Raw genomic sequence first — 22,508 nt, forward strand, 5'->3', positions numbered from 1 at the left:
TAAATTTTCATTAAACCCAAAAAAGAAAAAGAAACAGTGATGTTTTTTCCTTCAATTTTTCATCTCAATTATAACCGCCTGATCAAAGATCCAATGGCTGACCTGGCAGCAAAGGAACGGAAGATCCTCGTGGCCGTCGATGAAGGTGAGGAGAGCTTGCCGCAATCTCGTGGTCCTCAAAAACCAACCGCCCGAAAATTCCAAAATACCTCGTCCTCAGCTAAAGTTAAACCCCCTCGTCCAGTTTTCTCTGCCCTTGATGGACAGGTAATTTTCTTCACTCTCCATGGGCATTTTAGGATACGAAAATTCCATGTTCCTGACTGTAATTTTCTGTGTTAAACAGGGTCGTTTGTTTTCGGCTGATATAATGGGGCTGGGATAAGTACAGTAATGACCTGGCTGAGTGTGTGGTCGAGAAATTAAAAAGATGTGCTGTATTTCATGATGTGGTTCAGGGTATTTGTTTTCGGCTGATATAAAAATTGTCATGGATAATACAGAATTTTTAAGAAAATAATTGTTTCGAGAATTTAAAAAGATGTACAAAGATTTCATGATGTGAGTTGTAAATTTTTTGTTTGTTAAAGGGTAAAATTGTCATTTGGTATTTTTGATTTTTTAAGAAAATAATTGTTTAAAACTATTTGATGATTATCTACGCCTATTTTTAATCGTGTAGCTTATATAACAATTATGGTAGTTTTTTTTTTTTGAACATATATTAATTGTTATTTGATAGTAATTTATTTGATCATTTTATAATTTTTGAATTTTTAAGAAAAGAAATTTTTTTAACCCTATTACTGATTATAATTTAAGCGTACTATTTTTAACCAATGTAACACATTTATTTAATAATTAACATGGGTTATTATTAGAATTTTAATTTATTTAACGATTATAGTGGATCATAATTTGAATCATCATCTAATGATGGTAACTCATGCCTCATGGTTTAAAATAGGTTTTTTTTTTTTTTTTTAGTTTGATTTCCCATATAAATTGTTTTTAAAGGTTTTGTCGGGCTGAAATTTTTAAAATTTAATTTCTGATTTTATATTTTTATTAGAAATAAATAAGGTTTTTTTTTATTATTGAAAATCATATAGTTTCTTATTTAATTTTTTATCTTGACAAATTTGTCCCTCGAGAAGGTCAAGGTGGAGACAAGAATAGAGCATGGTGATCCAAGGGATGTAATTTGCCAGATGACAGAGAGGTTGGGTGCTGATATGTTGGTCATGGGGAGCCATGGTTATGGCCTAGTCAAAAGGTGGGTCTTACTTTAAAAAGGAAATTATAGGCATAATAATGTTATTATCGTAATTTTCTTTTGATACATGATAAGTAAATAGGGAATTCAAACACGTTGAATACATGAGAAAATGCCATTTGATCTAAATGTTATTGACAGACTTTTTAGGCGTATGCATGTGAATGATTTGAGGGTATTTTTTTTTTTTGCTAGTGAATGATTTGAGTTAGTATAATTTAGATTTATTATTTTATATATTGTTGATTTTACACTCTCTTATTTGAAATTTGTTAAGCATAATAATACTATGTGAAAAAGCTTTTGGTTTGTTCATGGTTGAAAGATGAAAATTTGATACCATGAAATAGGGGTGTGCATGGGTCAGATTGGGTCGGGTTGAAGGGATTTTTTGACCCAACCCATCATGGTGGGTCAAAAAAAATTCAATGCAACCCAACCTATCACATAAGTCCAACCCAACCTAACCCAACCCACATGGGTCGGGTTGGGTCGAGTTAAACCCATGGGTTTGACAAATTTTTTTATTATTATTATTAAATTGGGTAGAAAAAAAATATTAATATTAATATATTAAAAAAACCTAAATATTAGTATCAATGTAACTCCTTAAAGACAAACAACACTAATGACTAAACAACAATAGTAATTTATTAGAATTTGTGTGAACTAATTGGATTTTATATAGGATAGGAAGAACTGGTTATTTAAAAAAATTTATTAATTATATAATATTTTATATATATATATATATATATATATATTAAATTAGTATTAGTAGGAGGAATCGAGAAAATGCTACTCTATAACTGGTTTTTTTTTTAATTATTAAATATATAATATATATTTAAATAAATATATATATATATATATATATATAAAAGTGCCCTACAGCTGGTTTTAAAAAAAATTATTAAATATATAATATATATTAAATATGGTGGGTCGGGTCGGGTTTGGTGGATTTGTAATTTTATGACCTAAGCCCAACCCGACCTGCTATAAGAAAAAATTTATAACCCAACCCAACCCATCAAGCCTTAAAAACCGACCCAATCCGGTGAGTCGGGTTGAGTTGGGTCGAGTTTGACGAGTCGGTGAGTTTTTTGCACACCCCTACCATAAAATAAGATGGACAATTACCTTCATTTTCTAAAATAGTATGAATAAAATAAATTCATATTTATTGGGGTACGCCCTAATACATTGTTTTTATGTTGTAATTATATTGTTTAATTTATTGCTAACACATTATTTGTGGGGGCTGGCAGGGCTTTACTTGGGAGTGTGAGCAATCATTGTGCACAGAACGTCAAGTGCCCAGTCTTAATTGTGAAGAAGCCAAAATCCACAGCAACAAACAATTAATTTTTGTTTTTGTTTTTTTTTTTTTTTTTTTTGGGGGGGGGGGGGGGTGTGGGGGGTGGTTTTGTTTCTCTAAATTTATAGCTCTTATTATGGCTGTTGTATGAAGTTTCTTGTATGCTATTGTAAATAAGTGTTTTTTTCTTCTTTTTGGTGATTCTGTCATAGTATATATATATATATATATATATATATATATTTTTTTTTTTTAATCTGGTAAGTAATGCTTTTTTGGGAATTTGTATAATATTATTATCATTGAGGGGAGAATTTCCAAAGTGGGAGTGAAAGGTTGGGATGACGATGGAAGCATGGTATCTTGGGGGAACAAGCAATGATTATTGTTTTTTTGTTTTTTTGTTTTTTTGGTGTACAAAAAATGGGAGCCTTTATGGTTGTATTTTGCCCCCGGACTGGGGTCAAGCTCAAGCTGTTCTGTCCAGTGTCCAGTCCGTGTGAGGGAGCTACCCTCACCAAGGTTGCCCACCAACAAGAGCCTGCTGGCAGCAGGAATTGAACCTGGGCTGGTTAGGCGGAGTGAACGAACCTTACCAGCTGAGTCAAGCCCTCGTTGGCTATTGTTTAATTAATACATAGGGAATAAACAATCTCAATATAATAACAAAACTTATATTTTAAGAACAGAGAGTAGGAGAAAGAGAATGGTCTTCATTCTTATACCATTGAAGTAATTGAGTTGATAGAATGTCTAAAACGACTTAATAAAAAAAAAATGCAAATGCACATTTTTTATTCTTTTTCTTATGCTACAGCTGAAATTGTATGATTGCAGAAATTGAATATTCAATGTCAAAAGGAAATGCGCTCTGCTAAATAGGTTCAATATTCATCATAATTTGACCCTCATTATCTATTTTCACAAAACCAATTAATCTTGCTTCAAGCTCTTCTTTTTGGATGCACTACTTGGGGCTTGGCATCTATTTTACAAGGACAAGTTTCAAGGTTTATTTCCAAGAACTACTAAAGTTAAGTGCCTTAGTGGTGCTGGAATGTTGCTTGATGCATAAATATTACCTCTTCATGCTCTTACAGTTCAAGAAATATTAGTGTGAAAAATTGTTCATGAACCTAGTTTTTAAAACTTGCAATTTACGTTGATGGTCTACTCTTAGGAATTACTTAGCATCTTCTCTTTGCAAGTAACATATTGAATTGACCCTAAAAAAAAAAATGTAATTGGATATTAAAAACTCACTTATCTATGAAGAGCACAAATTTTTAGTCTTAAATGAAGCTGGTTAAGTTCTTTGCTGAATAAATACTTTATTGATACGAAGAAACAAAAGATATACAATCCAAGGAGGGCCTGTGACCATCTCTATCTAAAGCCTTAACTAACATCAATTACAAGTTAGAGATGGGAACTGACCCACTTCAATTCAAAAGAGCAGCCCATTGGGCTAGAAGATGAGCGATAACATTGCCGTCTCTATATATAAAAGAAAATGATACATTATCAAAATATTTAATTAGAAACAAAATATCCTCTAGAACTGCTTTAATTCTCCAGTGAGAGACAACTGCTTTGTTCTTAAATGACTCAATGACATTCAGTGCATCTTCTTCAAGGACAATTCTTTTGAATCCTTTATCAGTTGCCTTTTTGATAGCTAACCAAGCTACTTTGGCTTCTCCTAATAAAGGCTCTGTCTGCTCCAACTGCTCTGTCCATGCTCCAATTAGCTTTTCCCTTTGGTCTCTTGCCACCACTACCACTGAAGCTTTATCTTCCCTAATTGCAACATCAAAATTCAGTTTTATCCAATTTAAAGGTGGGGGAGTCCAGGATGAGTCTTTTGGAGGTTTTGTTAATTGATTTCTCCATTCATTCTTGTGCTCTTCATATGTTTTATTCACCTACCTTGCCACCATTTTTGGGCTTGTTTTGATTCCTTCTAGTCTAGCTTTATTCCTTATCATCCAAATTTGATCACATAAAATTGCTGCATATAATTGGAAGTCTTTAGCTTCTTCTCCCTCTAAACCCAAACCATGCTTTGGGTTGATTATCATCTTCACCCAATCTGCCATAGATACATTGTGCATATGGCTCATATTTAGTGGCCAAGGACTTCAAATGAAGCTGGTTAAGTTCATGTATGGGCACCAGTAAATGAGCAATTTCAGCCATATCATTGAGATGCTTCTAATATATTCTCCAACAAGAAACATGGTTTTTCACAAAATCTACCTTGGTATGGTAGTATAGTCTCTCCACCCTCCACGAGCTATCCAATTCTAATGTCCTCCTCTATCTTTTCATTTCAATGGTCGGGCCAATTATAAAAAATATAATTGGGGGAAAATAGATTTTTGCCCTTACTTTTTAAACTATGCAGCCATTTGTCTCCGTTTTCAAACTATTTAAGTGTACATCTTTATTTTGGAACTCGGTTTGCTCTATTTTCAAACCATTTAGGTATATGTCCATGTTTTGGAACTCGATTTTCTAAAAATCGAGTACCCCTTATAACTTGAATTTTCTTATTATCAATCCAATTACTACCAATTGGTATTTCGAGTTTTTTTTATTAGTAACAATCGGTATTAATTAAGAAATTATTAGTACCGATCAGTACTAATTTAAATCTGATTAATATCAATTGGTATTAATTGGAACCTAAATAATATTGATAGGTATTAATATGATTTCTTTTTATAAAATATTCAAAAATCGTTACAATTTTCAACAGCAACTTGAATCACATTTTTGGCCTTGCAAACATTGAAATTTGGTATTCTCTATTTCTGGAAAATTTGTAGAGAAATAAATTTCCTTTTAAAAGACATGAATCTCAAATCAATTGGGATTATGAGCAGAAAGTTATAGCCAAAACACCAGACAGGTGCAAAAAATATCTTAGAAATAGTAAAGCTGAGTACTAAGGGGAACTTGACTTTTTAAAAATCAAACTCCAAAAGAGGGACACGCTGTTATATATATATATATATATATATATATATATATATATTGCTATGGATTTTTTTTTTCTTTGGTGCTGATTTTGGTAAATCTGGTAGACAAAACAATACAAAAAGTCACATGGGGACGGGGACCAGCCCATTTAACTCTTTAAAGAGAACCCCAAAGAAAAGAGAGGAAATAGGATGAGCCCCAAGAAGAACAAAGGGCAGCCCACAGTTGTCAAATTAATGGGCCAATAAATTGGCCTCCAAAAATTGGAATAGCAAAAATTCCACATTTGAAGGATCTTGCGTAAAAGCTAAATGGTGTTTGGAGAATCACCCTAAGAAATGACAGAAACCATTATTATGATTGTACCCATTACATCTTTTTGCTGTCCATGTTTTGATCCTTTCATATGGCTCACGCATCACTCTTATATACGTAGAAATCACAATCCAATAAAACCATTAAACTTTTTTAAGTATGAAAAAATCTATATCTTAAATTGTGAACAATAGAAAACCAACACAAGGCTTATCCTAATTTATTGTTATGTTGGGTTGTGTCTATGAGTTGTGTAATTATTTAAATACTTTTATCAATTATTAATTTTTTTTTCAATAAATTATTACAATTCACGTAATATTCTTACATTATATTTCAATTATATAAATGAATCAAAACTAATTCTTAAAATAACAAAATTAATCAACTAATTAAAAAAATAAAGTTTTTTTAGCAACAAAAAAATAATGAAGATTATAAAATAAACTTATATATATGATAGATTGGAAAAACTTTTAACTCGAACCTAACCTGACTTAAGTTTCAAAATAAATTTTCAATTCAACCAAACTCACAAACCCGCAAAATCTGACACTCGGTTGGATTGGGTTAGTAAGTTTGATGCATATACCTATCTTTTAATATGCTTAGCCAATTTAAGTATGAATCTTGTTGGACTTCATACTTTTTTTTTTCTTCCTTCCCAAAAAACAGGTATGAGTGACCAATGAAGACCTTATTTTAGATGTGATTTTAGCAGAATCTATATGCTTGCTGAGTAACATTTAAGGGGCCCAGATGTGAATATGGGTCACAAGGCCAACAACTTTATAAGATTAGTTTTAGGACTGCGTACTATTTTACAATTTTTTATCACAATTTTGATGTGGTAGACTGTAAGTGGTTGTCTATTACTTACACATAGACCTATCATTTTTTTTTTCCCATCATTCACATTCTTCCACAACATAATTATGGTAAAGAAGTTGTGAGATAAGTCGTAGTACTAGATTTTCTCATTTTATAAGCTAGTTTTTTGTTTTATTTTTATATATAACTTTTTAAATTTTTCTTTTTTCTTTTCTCACTATTTCAGTAAAAAGTTAAATAAATTATGGTCATGATCCGTTAGGGGGCATCAGCTAATGTTGGAAAAAGTAAATCCTTATAATTGAAGCAGTTTAAAAGTAATTGCCCCTTTTAGTTGCTTTGTGCTTGATATCTTCTGGAATGGTTCCCTTATCCCTAAGCTTGTTGTGCTGGTTACCTTAGACTAGCCAACACATCCTTTGATATGACCATTTGTCTTTTCAATGGAGAACAATCTAGAGTTTTAAAACTGCATATAATCTTTAAGCTCTCTTTTCCGAGGCTTTTGGTTAAATATTATTCAAAAAATAAGTTTATTTGTGATATATGTATTTTTCAAATTTATTTGATAAAACGAGGAGAGAAGTAAATTTTGGTAATACTATCACCGAAATTTTGACAAAAAAGAGAGAGAAGAGAGAAATGATTGAGAGAAAAAAAGAATTTTAATAATGTGGTTGTCGGGATAAAAAAAGAAGAAGAGGAAATTCAGCGAGAAAAAAAAAAAATGTAGAATTTCAGTAATAGAATTACCGAAATTCATTTGCCTTTGGCCCACAAAAACTGCTCATCCCGTTAGCTTCAGTACTATTTGTTTATTTATTTATTATTATTATTTTTTAAAATGGTTGGATGCCATCAGGAGTCAAACCCATAAGGCCAAGCTCTTCCCTTTAGAAGCTAACCAGTACACTGCCACATTACATCTTACTTTAATTGGAAACTAAATCTATTTATTATAAAACTAATAGGTATTTCAAGTAAAAAAGAAAAAGCATACATTTTTTTCTCAATACTTTCCAAAAATTTGTAGTTATAACAACTAGGATGGTGGATTTGAATATTAAACATCTTCTTTAGAGACATCAAAACGTGTAGCATAATTTAATAAAATTTAAAAATATATATTTTTAGAATTTTTATTACAATTATAATTAATATATTTATTTTTATTTATTGTAATTAGTCCACTCTAAATATTTAAGAAAATAAACTATTGAAAGATCTGTAAAACAAAAAAGTTCAAGGTTTTGATGTCTCTAAGAAGATGTTCAATGTTTGAATCCACCATCTTAGTTGTTATAACTATAAATTTTTGGAAAGTATTGGGAAAAAAAAATGTATGCTTTTTCTTTTTTACTTGAAATACCTACTAGTTTTAAAATAAATAAATTTAGTTTCTAGTTAAAGTAAGATTTAATGTGGCAGTGTACTAGTTAGCTTCTGAAGGGAAGAGCTTTGCCTTATGGGTTTGACTCGTGATAGCATCCAACCAATTTTTTTTATTTTTTTATTTTTTTTATAAATAAAAATAACAGTACTGAAGCTAACGGGTTGGGCAGTTTTTGTGGGTGGCAAATGAATTTCAGTAGTCTTATTACCAAAATTCTTCTTTTTTTTTTTCTCAATGAATTTCCTTTTTTTTTTCCTCTTATTTCGGCAACCACATCACCGAAATTCTTTTTTTTTTCTCTCACCTCCATCCCATCATTTCTCTCTCCTCTCTCCTCTTTTTGTCAGAATTTCGGTGATGATATTACTGAAATTTGCTTCTCTCCTCATTTTGCCAAATAAGTTTAAACAGTACCTATATCACAAATAAACTTATTTTTTTTGCAATATTTAGCCAAAAAACTCCTCTTTTCCCTTTTGTTGCAATATTCACATAATCCACTTATAGAATCAAGCATTTAAAGCTGAGGCAATGTCAATTGAACCTAATTAAGTACTAGGAAATAGTTAATGAACCCATGTTATCTCATAATCTAAAAATGAGCTAATCTATTCACTAGATTATATCAAATATGATATTTTTTTTTTGAAATCCATATCAAGTTCAACTAATTTTAAAAATTCCGAAAATGACATGTTAGTACTTAGTGCCATGGTTATAAAATGGTAAATTTGAAACTTTTAGTAGGAGATTAACAACATGATTCTGAAACTTGTTTGGTTGGAGATTTTTAGTATTGTTGTTCAAAATGATGTGAAAATTGTGATTTAAAAAATGTTGTAGAAACATATGTTTATAGTATTCATAAAGTAAAAAATGTGTTTGGTATCATGTTTCAAATAAAATGTTTCAATGTGTGAAAAATTATAATTGTGTGTTTGATATATGTGTTTTTTAAAGAACTAATAAGCATAATACAACTTAATATTTTTGATTTGAGGAGAGTGAGAAGTCAGTTTATAGTTTGTCACATCAAGTGGACCCTATAGTTTTTTAAGATATTTACAAAAATGTCATTGAGCAACGTTATTTAAAAACTTAATAAGATTAGTTTTTTAAATTTAATATTTAAACACCCTAAAATAAACAAAATCACTCAAACATTTTAGTAAAAAACACATTTACTAAAGGCTTTTTTGTTTTTTGTTTTTTAATTCCAAAAATTGTTATTCCAACACCCTTCTTGTCAAAAGCATAAACAATTTCACAAAGCATCAAATTTTGTGCTCGTCTTGATAACTTTCACAAAGCATAGACAATATTATAACATATAACACTTGCTAAATGGGCCCTATCTTTGATATTCTATCCAAAGATCTTTTTCACCCCCCAAATGTTTTATATGTATTTATTTATTTTCTGGACCTACCCTTATAGTTATAATCGTATCCTAATGCCAAAACCAGATAATCTTAAAAAAAAAAAAAAACCAAGGATTCCGCTGTGTTCGAAAACCACAAATGACAAAACCCTTAAGCCCAAAACCCACAAACCCGCCCACAGATTTGACCCAACACCTTCTCTGCCTATAAACTCTCAAACATTCGTCACCACTACCAAATTTTCATTAACACAGAAAGAAAGAAAGCAAGAAACAGTGAATTTTTTTTTTCAATTTTATCAACAACAATTTTCAACCGTCTCATCAAAGAGCCGATGGCTGATGTGGCAACAAAGGAACGAAAAATCCTCGTGGCCGTCGACCAAGGTGAGGAGAGCATGCACGCGCTTTCGTGGTGCCTCAAAAACGTGATTTCCGAAAATTCCAAAGACACCCTCGTCCTCCTCTACGTTAAACCCCCTCGTGCAGTTTTCTCTGCCCTTGATGGCACAGGTAATTTTCTTCACTCTCCATGGGCATTTTAGGAACACGTAGGGTTTAATTGTTCCTTTCGTTAATTTTGGTGTGTAACTCTGGCTCAGGGTATTTGTTTTCGGCTGATATGATGGTGGCTATGGATAAGTACAGTAATGACGTGGCTGAGTTCGTGGTCGAGAAAGCTAAAAAGATGTGCAAAGATCTTCATGATGTGAGTTCAGTTGTACATTTTTTTTGTTTGTTAAAGGGTAAAATTGTCATTTGGTAATTTTGATTTTTTAAGAAAATAATTGTTTATAAAACCATTTGATGATTATCTACACCTATTTTTAATCATGTAGCTTATATAAAAATTATAGTAGTTTTTTTTTTATACATATATTAATTTGTTATTTGATAGTAATTTATTTGATCATTTTATAATTTTAGATTTTTAAGAAAAGAAAAATTTTTAACCCTATTAATGATAATAATTTACGCGTATATTTTTTAACCAATGTAACACATTTATTTAATAATTAACATGGGTTATTATTAGAATAGTAATTTATTTAATGATTACAGTGGATCATAATTTGAATCATCACCTAATGATGGTACCTCATGCCTCATGTTTTAGAATAGGGTTTTTTTTTTGGTTGAAAATCATATAGTTTCTTATTTAATTTTTTATCTTGACAAATTTGTCCCTCGAGAAGGTCAAGGTGGAGACAAAAATAGAGCATGGTGATCCAAGGGATGTAATTTGCCAGATGACAGAGAAGTTGGGTGCTGCTGTGCTGGTCATGGGGAGCCATGGTTATGGCCTAATCAAAAGGTGGGTCTTACTTTAAAAAGGAAATTATAGGCATAATAATGTTATTATCGTAATTTTTTTTTTGATACATGATAAGTAAATAGGGGAATTCAAACAAGTTGAATACGTGAGAAAATGCCATTTGATTTAAATGTTATTGACAGACTTTTTAGGTGTATACATGTGAATGATTTGAGGGTTTTTTTTTTTTTTAGCTACTGAATGATTTGAGTTAGTATAATTTAGTTTTATATAATGTTGATTTTTTTACTCTCTTATTTGAAATTTGTTAAGCATAATAATACTATGTGAAAAAGCTTTTGGTTTGTTCATGATTGAAAGATGAAAATTTGGTACCATGAAATAAGATGGACAATTACCCTAATTTTCTAAAATAGTATGAATAAAATAAATTCATATTTATTGGGCTACGCCCTAATACATTGTTTTTATGTTGTAATTATATTGTTTAATTTATTGCTAAAACATTATTTGTGGGGGCTGGTAGGGCTTTACTTGGGAGTGTGAGTAATCATTGTGCACAGAACGTCAAGTGCCCAGTCTTGATTGTGAAGAAGCCAAAATCCACTGCAACAAACAATTAATTTTATTGTTTTATTGTTTTTTTTTGGACTTTCTCTAACTTTATAGCTCTTATTATGGCTGTTGTATAAAGTTTTTTGTATGCTTTTGTAAATAAGTGTTTTTTCTTCTTCTTTTTTGGTGATTCTGTCATTGTATTTTTATTTTTTTAATCTGGTAAGTAATGCTTTTTTGGGAATTTGTATAATTTTATTATCATTGAGTGGGGAATTTCCAAAGTGGGAGTGAAAGCGTTGGAGGAAGAAGGAAGCATGGTATCTTGGGGGAACAAGTAATGATTATTGTTTAATTAACACATAGGGAATAAGCTATCTTAATGAAATAGATTATCGAAAAAAAGCTATTTCAATATAATAACAAAACTTATATTTTAAGAACAGAGAGTAGGAGAAATAGAATGGTCTTCATTCTTACCGTTGAAGTAATTGAGTTGACAGAATGTCTAAAACTTGATAAAAAAAATGCAAATGCGCATTTTTTATTCTTTTCCTTATGCAGCAGCTGAAATTATATGATTGTAGAAATTGAATATTCAATGTCAAAAGGGAATGCGCTTTACTAAACAGGTTCAACATTCATCATACTTTAACCCTCATTATCTATTTTCACACATATGACATAACCAATCTTGCGTCAAGCTCTTCCTTTTGGGTGCACTACTGGGGGCTTGGCATTTATTTTACAGTGACAAGTTTCAAGGTTTATTTCCAAGAACTACCAAAGTGAAGTGCCTCAGTGGTGCCGGAATGTTTCTTGATGCATAAATATTAACTCTTCATGCTCTTAGAGTTCAAGCAATATTAGTGTGAATTGTGAAATACTGTTCATGAACCTAGTTTTTAAAACTTGCAATTTACATTGATGGTCTACCCTTAGGAATTACTTAGCATCTTCTCCTTGCAGGTACCATGTTGATTTTATACTTCAGTACTCATGACTACTTAGCATCTTTTGCACATTCCTTGGTTTTAGACTTCACAGATTCACCTATGTCTTAACCACTCTGGTGTCAATTATATCTTGTGTTGGCAACTCCATTGTAGAGAGGGAAAATTCCCGACTTATCACAAGCTGACACGTCACATTATCAAGTCCACAAAATACAACCAAGCACAACGTATTGCTGCTAGGTTTTGCTATTACTATTCAGAAACCAACAGAAATTTGCAAAGTGTCATGTAAAAACCAATCGCACATCAGCGCGTGTAAGCAATGACATGAGCAGTCTAGCACGTGTAAGCGATGACACAAACAGTCCAACACGTGTAAGCAATGATATAAGCGGACCAATCAGGCTGTGACATGTGTCACCAATCAGACTCTGCCACGTGTTGCTCACTCACCTCCAAACTCCTATAAATAGAAGTCTTCCTAAGACATTTAAGGGGACCAAGATTCAGTAGTGAAAAAGTTCTGCAAGAATCAAGCCTCAAAGCCTTCAAGAACTTCAACTCCAAAATTGGAGAACATTCGAAGCAGAATCATCCAAACCATTTGCCTAGATCCTAAAGTTTGCGGGAATCAAGGTCAAAATGTTCGAAAACATCAACAAATCACAAATCAGTGGAGCTCAACGGATTCAAGCTTCTAAAGCCCCGAAGAACTTCCACCACAAACCTTCAAAAACGAAGAACACACGAAGAATGTGAAGAACAAAGGATTTCTAACAAGCTTATAGCCAGAGATTCATTGTAATTCTGTTTCAGCAATCTTCGATCCATCCCTCAACCAAATCGAATGATATTTTGTGTTCAAGTCAAAACCACATTACCACAAATCCATTCAATAAGTCTTGCAAGGAGATCGAATCAGAGGATTACTCTTTTGTAATTTTAGAGAATTATACCACACAATCATCAATACAAATTCGCATTTGTGAAACTATTTTACTTGTTTGATTTATTTCAAACTAGAAATTTAGTCGCTTACATCCATTTCAAAAAATATTTTTTTTTTAATCTATTTGAATTTTAAGTTTTAGTGACTTGAGTGTGCTTGAAAAACTACATTGAAGTGACAAGAGAACATCTCAAAAATCTGCTCAATAAAGTGAAGTTTTGCCACTTCGACAGCTGCTTCCTTACTCAAGCTTAATCGAGGTTAAGTGAACCTTGACTCCAAGCTTCAAAATACAAACTTTCCATCTTGCGGCCCATGATGACCAAATGACCAAGGACCTTTTCTAATTATAAACTTGTATATTTTGCAAATGCCACCATTTGATTGAATGTCTCCTTATAACAATCATGCTTATCAAATATCCAGATAATTGGATATTAAAAACTAACTTATCTATGAAAGAGCACAAATTTATAGTTTTAAATGAAGATTGTTAAGTTCTTGTATGGGCACTGGTAAATGAGCAATTTCAGCCATATCTTTAAGATGCTTCTAATATATTCTACAACAAGAAACATGGTTTTTCACAAATGGTTGACCATATTTATGTGATGTTCACTACTACTCTATGCCTTTAATTAGTTCTAAGTTGACTGATTTATTTGGCTCTTATAAAGAGCTGGACTGTATACATAAATTTGCTTCTACGGTTACTTCTTTGTTTTCTAATTTTCTATTCCAAGTAATAATCACTAAGTACTAGTAAGAACAAATAGCAAGCAAGGAAACATTTCATAAATTTTGCCCAAGAGGGTGTAGAATGTTAGTCAGGGGACCAACATCCTAGCTAGGATGCCCTGGCTCAACCATCCACAAAAACCCCATTACTTACCTGAAACATGTTGCTTTTGGGCAAATGAAAGTGTTTAGGGTTTACTCTCCTGGAGTGAATCAAAGGACACTATCCTTAAAATTTTAAAAAATAAACAAATCCAAGCTGATACACAGAAATGTAATGATACAACTTAATGGACTAATCTTGGAGAAACCAACAGAAAGTTCTCTAGAATAATGTAACCATCATAAGGAATATGACAGAAATAGCTAAGCCATGGTGCTAAAATTCCTCTTTTTATATTGCAAAATATTAAGAAGAGGCAAATATGGAGTAGTTTCAAATTCCTAAAAAATAACCTTTCTATTTTCTTGGAAATAGAAAACCTAAACATAAGAAGGCACACTTCAATTTCAATGAAGCAAAATTATTTATCAAAAAAGAAAAATCAGATTTCCAACCAGAAAATTTTTTCCATACAAAGCTGAGTATTCTCTTCTAATTTGTGGATCTCTTTACTTGTCTTTGCAACTTTAGCTAACACATTTGTAATTCAATCAGTGGTAGCTTCATTGTCTCGACCTCTTTCTACGGATTCATCCCTCCCTCTTATATTGCGTGGTTTTTAATGGGAGATTTATTGAGGCTTAGTCCATGGAGCGGAGGCTTGGGTTGATAGGCCCAAGCTGGAGTGCTCATGGGTTCGGGAAAAAAAATTTGGCCCGTTTTTATATAGAAACCGACTTTGGTGATTAGGGTTTTAATTGTGAGTGGTGTTGCCGTTTTTATGAGAGAAAAAATTGTAGCCACACCTTGTATTTCTTTTTCCCTAATAATAGTGAAATCTCTGCAACTCCGTGGACGTAGGCAAATTGCCGAACTGCGTAAATATTGTCTTGTGCATTTGATTGCTTTCTTTGGCGTGTGTTTTCTCTCTATATATATTTTTTTATTTCTCACAGATTGGGATTTTGGTTAAATTCCATACAATAATTACTTGAGTTTGCATTCTTTGGTGATTTGATCCAAAAGCTGTCATTGACCTTGTCATGTGACTTTGCTCTAAGAAGATGAATCGTGCTGTTTTTTTAAAGGGCATGTGACTTCACTCTAAGAAGATGAATCGTGTGACTTTGCTCTATGGTATTTCAGGTTTCTACATGCACTTACTTTTTCTTCTTCATTCAAGCTAGGGTGTGCCTACATGATTGGTCTCAAAATAATGGTTATTTGCAACTTAAATTTAATAGCTTCTATGACTGGTCAAAATGTGAGGTTACATGTTCTTAAAGTCACTTAATAAAATGCTACATCATTCAAATACAACACTGATTGTGTAGGACTAAGCTTTGAAATTTATTTAAGGAGACTTATAGCCACTACGCTTTAAAATGTCCAATAAAAAACACAAATATCATACCACAATAATTCTTTTAATCAAAGTAAATCCTTATTTTATGGTGTTGCAGGTCTCAGACTCTCAGGAGCTCAATTTTCAGATAATATAATCATCATTAGGAATGAAAAAAAAAAAATATCCATAGCTTAAGATACATGTCAATGGCTCTATAAGGGTTGTTATGACACTACAAATATTTTTGGTCCGGGTTTGCTTGAAAGAAAAAAACATGAGATTTCACCACCCTAATAAGTAATGACAATGCCCACACCATAACCACTTTCATTGTCTCCATAATTTGTTATGATTCTAGTGTCCCACATTGATTAAGTGTAAGTTTAATCATGTGTTTATAAGATTTTGGGCACCTTCCCTTTGCAAATTGGTTTTCAAGGGTGAGTTCTACCCATGAGTTCCTAACATTTGGTATAGAGAATTGGTTTGCAAATTGGAAGCAAATTTTTCTAGCATATTCTATAATTCAGAATTAATTTTCATCCTTAAAACCAACCTCGAGAAGGTGTAGAGAAAATTGCAAAAAACTAAAATTTCTGCCACGTGGAGCACATCAAACAAGCATTTAGCTGTAACTCTATAATTGGGGGTCTAGATGTTTGGGAGCCAAATTGTGAAGCCCAAAAGTGATTTTGGAAAGCCAATGAGCTCTTCATGAACATACAAACTCTGATCCCATCCCTTTACTTTTAATAGTTTGAATGACTTTACTAAATTGATCTATTCAAAGTAATGAACCATCCATCTTTAAAGCCATTATTTGCTAGAACATTCAAGCCCTATACAAAATCATCACTAAAACTAAGTTCTTTTGGATTTATGCAGGCCTTCCAAGAAATTGCTTTTGAGCATTTTCACAAGTTGTAACTCTGTAAAAATTACGAAGCTTAGAAAAGCCTTAGTTTTGGACATTAGATTTCCTTTTTCAAGATCATAACTTATTTGATATTTCCAAGGAATGAGCAGCACAATGTAATGGAGCAACATTGGTGTTAAATCAACCTTCCATCCATAACAAAATTCGACTGCTAAATCAAAAGTTTTGGGCCCACCTGGAAGATTGTCTAGTTAAATAATGGGGCTAGTGTCTATTTCACCAACTTGGGTTAAGGATGCAACTAGTGAGGTTGAATATCTTGAATGATTAGTATGTAAGAACTCATAGCCAAACCAAATTTAATTGGTATTAGGCTTAGTAAAGTTGATTTGAATATTAAGTAAGGGAAATCAAGATGGATAGTTAAGGTTTTTAAAATATTATTTTTCAGACTAGTTTAACAACTTCCAGGAGTTTAAGATACAAACAATATATAGCATGGTTTTGAATGCAACACCGGAGAATGAATGCATTCATCTGCCATGTTTGTTTTTTCTTTGGACTGAATATAGGACACCATATGGAAGCAAGCTATCTGCATTAGTCAATATTTGTAATGGAGATTCTGAGGGCTTGAAGTCGATTATGCATATGTCACATGAAGAAACATTGATTTTTCATCCTTTATTAAAAATATAGTAATTGAGTGCACCTTGCGCAAATAGTTATATATGGATGAAACTATAACTACAAGTACATCATTGACATTCCATATAAATGTATGCATAGAGAGAAGCGTGTCTGGAAAGAGAGCTAGGGAGGTGTTTTTTATCAGTCCGGATTTCTTCTTTCTAGAGCTTCAGCAACCAAGCTGACATTTGCCGGAAACATGACACATCAATTACGCTTCCCACCAGATATTGACCCACCATTTACTCCATCAAGATTTTTCCTTCCTACTGTAAGCATATCCTGTCCAAGGATGTCAAACTAATATGTCATTCTTTTTCTGAAGCTTCACTTGTATATTTCTCGTTGCTCTCACAAACCTGCACATACATATATAAACAAGTAGATAAGACTTATTCCTTATACATAGATTCAGGCATGTGATAGACATAGGCATTGTGCTGGCCTTCTTGCTGAGATTGTGTATTGTGTAATATTTGGTTTGAAGTGGTTATGTCATTAAGAAGGTCTGCTTCCTTTTTCCAGCTCCTGGCATTTAAAATATAGGTGAAAGGTGTGGATAGAATGAAGCCAACACCTTGATATTATATACGTGCTACAATCTCATCCACTTATAGAGAAACAATAAACCTCCTTTCTCCATTAATTAGCGTCACTCTTATATTGCATTAGAGAAAATCACTCAATCAATGAAAAAAAAAAAAAACTCTCATTGAAAGAAAGTTGGACTGGCTATTCGATAGTTTCAACTTTTGTTTATCTTATGTTAATAAATGGTAAGGACCAACCATAATGGGGGTATGATGCCCTTCTATAAATTGCATATAATCTACTGTACCAAGTTTGAAAAACCAAGAGAGCTTAGAATACGTTTAGGTCCAAAGAAGCATTGACCTTGGTTTAATCATATCGCTCGCAACAAACATTAAAGACACTTGACTGATAAAACACAGACAACCTTTAAACAAGTGCTTGTATGAATAATTCATTAATTCTTAAGCTTGATAGGAGAAAGGATCTCTAGCATGTTTAGAACAATCCCAGCAAATTCCACTGTTGCACCCTTCAAAAAGAGTAGAGGTTCTAATCAGTACACCAAGATGGGATTCTGTAGTTATCATTAGCAAATAAGAACTTTCAGCAAGAGGAAATCTATGCTGATCAAACAACCACCAATTTATATCAACGAGAGTACAATTCCCCACGAAAATGCTCGCTAACTTTGTGAGACCCCCCTTAGAGAACCCAAGATTCATCTATCACGTGCTCAAATCTCATATCTCAATTTCCATAGCCAATGACATATAAACATCTCATGCTGTTAATCCCAACACAGATTAGCATGCACCATCTTATAATGTAATATAAAGTAGAAAAATCAACATCCATATGCTAGAAGAACTCCATCCAAGATCCACAAAACCAAGAGGATAGAAGAATCTCTAAAACTCACTAGCATATATTTCACATTTGACAATAAATATAGGAGTAGCTAACAGAACACACCTGACAAAAGGCCTCCATGAGAGTGAGAGAAGAAGCCATAGGTTCCTGCCATGTGAAGAATGGTTGTGTGTGTGAAGGAAGTAAAGCTACTGTGAGAATTAAAGATTGCAAGCCTGACCCATTAAAGGCTACTTATAAATAAATAAATTGCAATAATAAAATCTCTTATTATTAATCATAAGGTGCACTAAAAGGGCTCAATATTAATTATTTGTGGTGATCACTATCCACTTGGGTCTAACAAATGCTTACTAAAATACACTCAAACTAAAACATGTTTTATTAAATAAATAAAACAATGAATATGCTAGCCCACAACATAAAAAATGCCAACACTATACAATCTCAACCTAATTCAAGTATTAGTGTAAAAAAAGGTTGCCAACAAAACACTTCCATTAAACTGATCTTTTATTTGTGAATATTTTGACATGTTGACAAAAAAATGCTACCACCCACCACCATAGAGCCCAAAGGACGACATTTCCTCAAACATCTTGTGTCCAATAGGTCACCAGGGTTTAAAAATAAAAATGCTAGACCAAATTGGATATCACTTCTTGAGAATTAAATGGCCCACATAATAGACCGCAGGCTATTTCACAAAAGTGAGGAAAAGGGTCCCGATTTAAATAAGTATAGCATCTTATAACATGTGTGCATGATTATGACACAATCTAAATACCAAGTCATTATAGAATGAACTAACATGAGAAGCTCTTCAACTCACCTCAATTATAGACTTTGGGTAACACAGAAAAAAATATTGTAGTTTAGAAATTCAAGGAAATGTGATCTTTTTTAATTTGAAATGAAGGTCTAAAGGTTGGTTGTAAAAAAAGGTGTATAGTAAAGTGTGCAAATATCATTCTTTTGCTAACATTAGCAAATAGCATAAGATTTCTAGTATTATATGTGTCAAACAACCATAATATCACTTTCGAAAGTGCTTACTAACAATGTAAATATATGCTTACTTCGTTCAATTTGACATTTTTACCAGATATAAAGCCAATCAATACTAGTAAGCTCATTAACTCCATTTTGGATGCTCTACAAGCCACTTAAAGCAGAAAAGGAACATACCTCTAATCAAGTTCATCACCTGCATCTTCAAAATGATTCTCTATTTTCTAGTCTTATTTGTTAGTATTTACAAACTTGAGTTGAACCTCCATTCTTAAGCTCTCTCTATTATTTATGATCACATGCCAAGTCTTCCTTTTTGGGTTGTCATTGTCATTTACAATGCCCTTGATTTCTACTAGTATTCAAGGACCATGCCATTCAATTTATTATTCACTACCATTGTGAAATTCTTCCCTGACAAGATTGAATTTGACATTGTGGGAATTCCACAAGATGATGACCAAACCAATTGTAAGATCCTACTAACAACACAATATTTGGGAAGTGTGTAGGCAAATGATGATCAATCAAAGATGTCATGGCAAATTTTCTAAATAAAGAAGAGGCTTGGAACTTGTTTGTGTAGAACTAATGCAAGAGATATAGTTTGAGCCAGAATATATTACTATTGTTACAAGAGCAATTGCTAAGAAATGTTGTGGTCTGCAATCGGCGATCAAGTCAATGGTTAAGTCCGTGAGGAACAAAATGATAAGTGAGCTGTGAATGAATTTTCTCAGCCAACTGCAGGGTCCTGTGCTCGTATAAATTGTGGGACTTCCTAAAGAAAAGAGAGAGGGAAAGAGTTTAGAACTTGAATTAGTTGATATTTTCTACAATGAATCATATACAATCCCACTGTAGCAGTTTTTAAGCACTCAATCTGTTACATCCAACTAATTATCCCTACTGCACTTTCACAAGCTTAATATAGCAATCACAATGAATGCTATTACTTATATCTCTACTAACCAACTTGTACTTAGACATGTGCTCAATTCCAATTAGTCACAAGGCTAATTCAAGTTGTTACAAGTATTACAACTAACAATCTGTTACATCCAACCAACTATCCCTGTTGCACTATTACATGCTTATAACAATTAAAATGAATGCTACTACAAGCTTATAACAAAATACAATGGATCATCCTTGTAGCAGTTGAGATGAACTGCTGCAGCTTAACCTCACTTACTTAGCAGCTAGGATCAATTTCCACAACTTTTTAGCAATGGCAGCAACTCTACAACAACTCCACAACAGCTCCTTGGCTAAGACAGCACTACATTGAACTCAATCCAGCTCCATGGTCTTAACACTTATCTTCTTCATTTTAGGAGCTATTTTGATGACCACAAATGCACCTCCATTTAAGAGGATTTCTCCATATTTAGGATGCATGAAAGTTGCTATTTTCGGTGTATTGGGTATTATTTAAGCAAAATTATAGATGTCTTTTAGAAGAAAAGTCCAAACTCATATTTTTACTAACAATTACTTCTAAGAAACTTCATATACCTTTAGAGAATTTGTTAGTTAGGTATAACTAATAATTATGATTGCAACATAATAAGAGGTATATTTATCACACACAAAAAAAGGAATTTTTAAGTTATGAGCCTTACCTGGTATGTATAATTGATGCAACTTGAGACTTGATGTTTATAAGACCCCTTTTTCAAATTGATAAAATACACCTTAAACTAAAATACCACACACAGCCCTATAATGGTCACATCGTCAATAGCTAGCAAATGTTCCAACTTCCAACCATTCATGCACCCACAACCCGCTCGAATGTTGTTCAAAACACCCAAATGCACCCACCAAAAGTAGATCAACTACAAACCATCAAAAATCCACCAAAAGGGGAAAAAAAAAGCAAAAAAACTAACACAAAGGAAATAAAAAATAAAAAATAGAGAGAGAGAAACACATCTTGGGTTGCTAAATTTGAAGTTGTTAATTAATTTCACTACTGAGGTTAGCAACTTGGTTGTCCATTAGTGAACTAAACTAGTGGACAGCCCTAATAACACATTACATTCAACAATTAAGAAACTAAGGCTCAACCAAAAGGAAAATATATGAAAATTAAAATTAAAACCACATTTGTCCTTTCTATCATAGTTTTCAGACCCGAACCGTTCAATGAACCGTAAAAGGGAAAGGTTCAAGGTTTTTAAGGTCGGACCGAGGTCGAACCATAATCGAACCGTGATGACGTCATAATTAATTTAATAATTAATTATAATATAAATAAATATATTAAATTAATAAAAATTGAAAAATTACCTAAAATAGTTCCAAATATATATATATATATATATTTGAAAAATAGTTCCAAATATTTGACTATTCAATCCAATAAACTTTTTTATTTTATTTTTATGGAACCCAATATAAAAGTTAATAGACTTTTCCCATAAAATTAATTGAAAAAAAAAAGTTAATAAACATTCCCCCATGAAATAGTCAAATAGTTCCAATTACCTAAAATAGTTCCAGTTCCGTTTGGTTACTAGTTTGTCTCCCAATAACCTTTGTTGAGAGACCCAAGGCTCCGGTACTTCACCCATTCCCCCATGAAATTTTAAAAATAAAATATAAACTAAAGCTCCCAATAACTTTTGTGAAAGACCCAAGGCTCTGATACTTTACCCATTCCCCCATAAAATTTTAAAATAAAATATAAACTAAAGCTAGAAGCCTAGAGGAGTGTGAAAGGAAAACATTGTTTTGTCCACCGGATTAAAATTGAAGCCCATGAATATAGCCTGTGGTTGACAGTCAGGTTGAGTAAATGAGAAGGCAAAAACAAGAAACAACAAGAGAAGAGAGGAAGACAGAGAAGGCAAAAACGCAGAAATAACAAGAGAGAAGAGAAAATGAAGAATACTGAGACAGAGAAAGAACAAGAGAGAGCGATATAGAGAAGAAGAATGAGAAGAAACTATGATGTGATCTCAAGTCTCAACGTCTAACAGCATGTTTGAAGTTACAATAATGAAGATCTACTTCTGTAAGCTTGTAGATAATGTTGTCGTTGTTGTTGTTTTTTTTTTTTAAAGTTCAGATGAAGTAGGGAACCGTGAGGAG

General features: G+C 32.4%; 1 protein-coding gene and 1 pseudogene across 1 annotated transcript; both read left to right on the forward strand.

Annotated features, from left to right (window-relative positions):
• Nucleotides 1-79: 79 nt before the first annotated feature.
• On the forward strand, nt 80-2,670 carry LOC115979849 (annotated as a pseudogene).
• A 6,912-nt stretch (nt 2,671-9,582) lies between these two features.
• On the forward strand, nt 9,583-11,511 carry LOC115979848 (universal stress protein PHOS32-like). Its single transcript, XM_031101918.1, has 4 exons — nt 9,583-10,015; nt 10,105-10,211; nt 10,699-10,817; nt 11,305-11,511. Exons 1-4 carry the CDS (start codon nt 9,838-9,840, stop codon nt 11,399-11,401), a joined length of 501 nt encoding a protein of 166 aa, XP_030957778.1. The 5' UTR covers nt 9,583-9,837; the 3' UTR covers nt 11,402-11,511.
• Nucleotides 11,512-22,508: the final 10,997 nt, after the last annotated feature.

Source organism: Quercus lobata, chromosome 3 (genome assembly GCF_001633185.2).
Source record: "Quercus lobata isolate SW786 chromosome 3, ValleyOak3.0 Primary Assembly, whole genome shotgun sequence".
NCBI classification, from domain to species: Eukaryota; Viridiplantae; Streptophyta; class Magnoliopsida; order Fagales; family Fagaceae; genus Quercus; species Quercus lobata.

Bases quoted from the DNA above. Each gene is read 5' to 3' on its own strand.
- LOC115979848 (XM_031101918.1), top strand. From the start codon at position 9,838: ATGGCTGATGTGGCAACAAAGGAACGAAAAATCCTCGTGGCCGTCGAC. The intron at 10,016-10,104 runs GTAATTTTCTTC...ACTCTGGCTCAG, and splicing joins CTCTGCCCTTGATGGCACAG to GGTATTTGTTTTCGGCTGAT. The intron at 10,212-10,698 runs GTGAGTTCAGTT...TCCCTCGAGAAG, and splicing joins TGTGCAAAGATCTTCATGAT to GTCAAGGTGGAGACAAAAAT.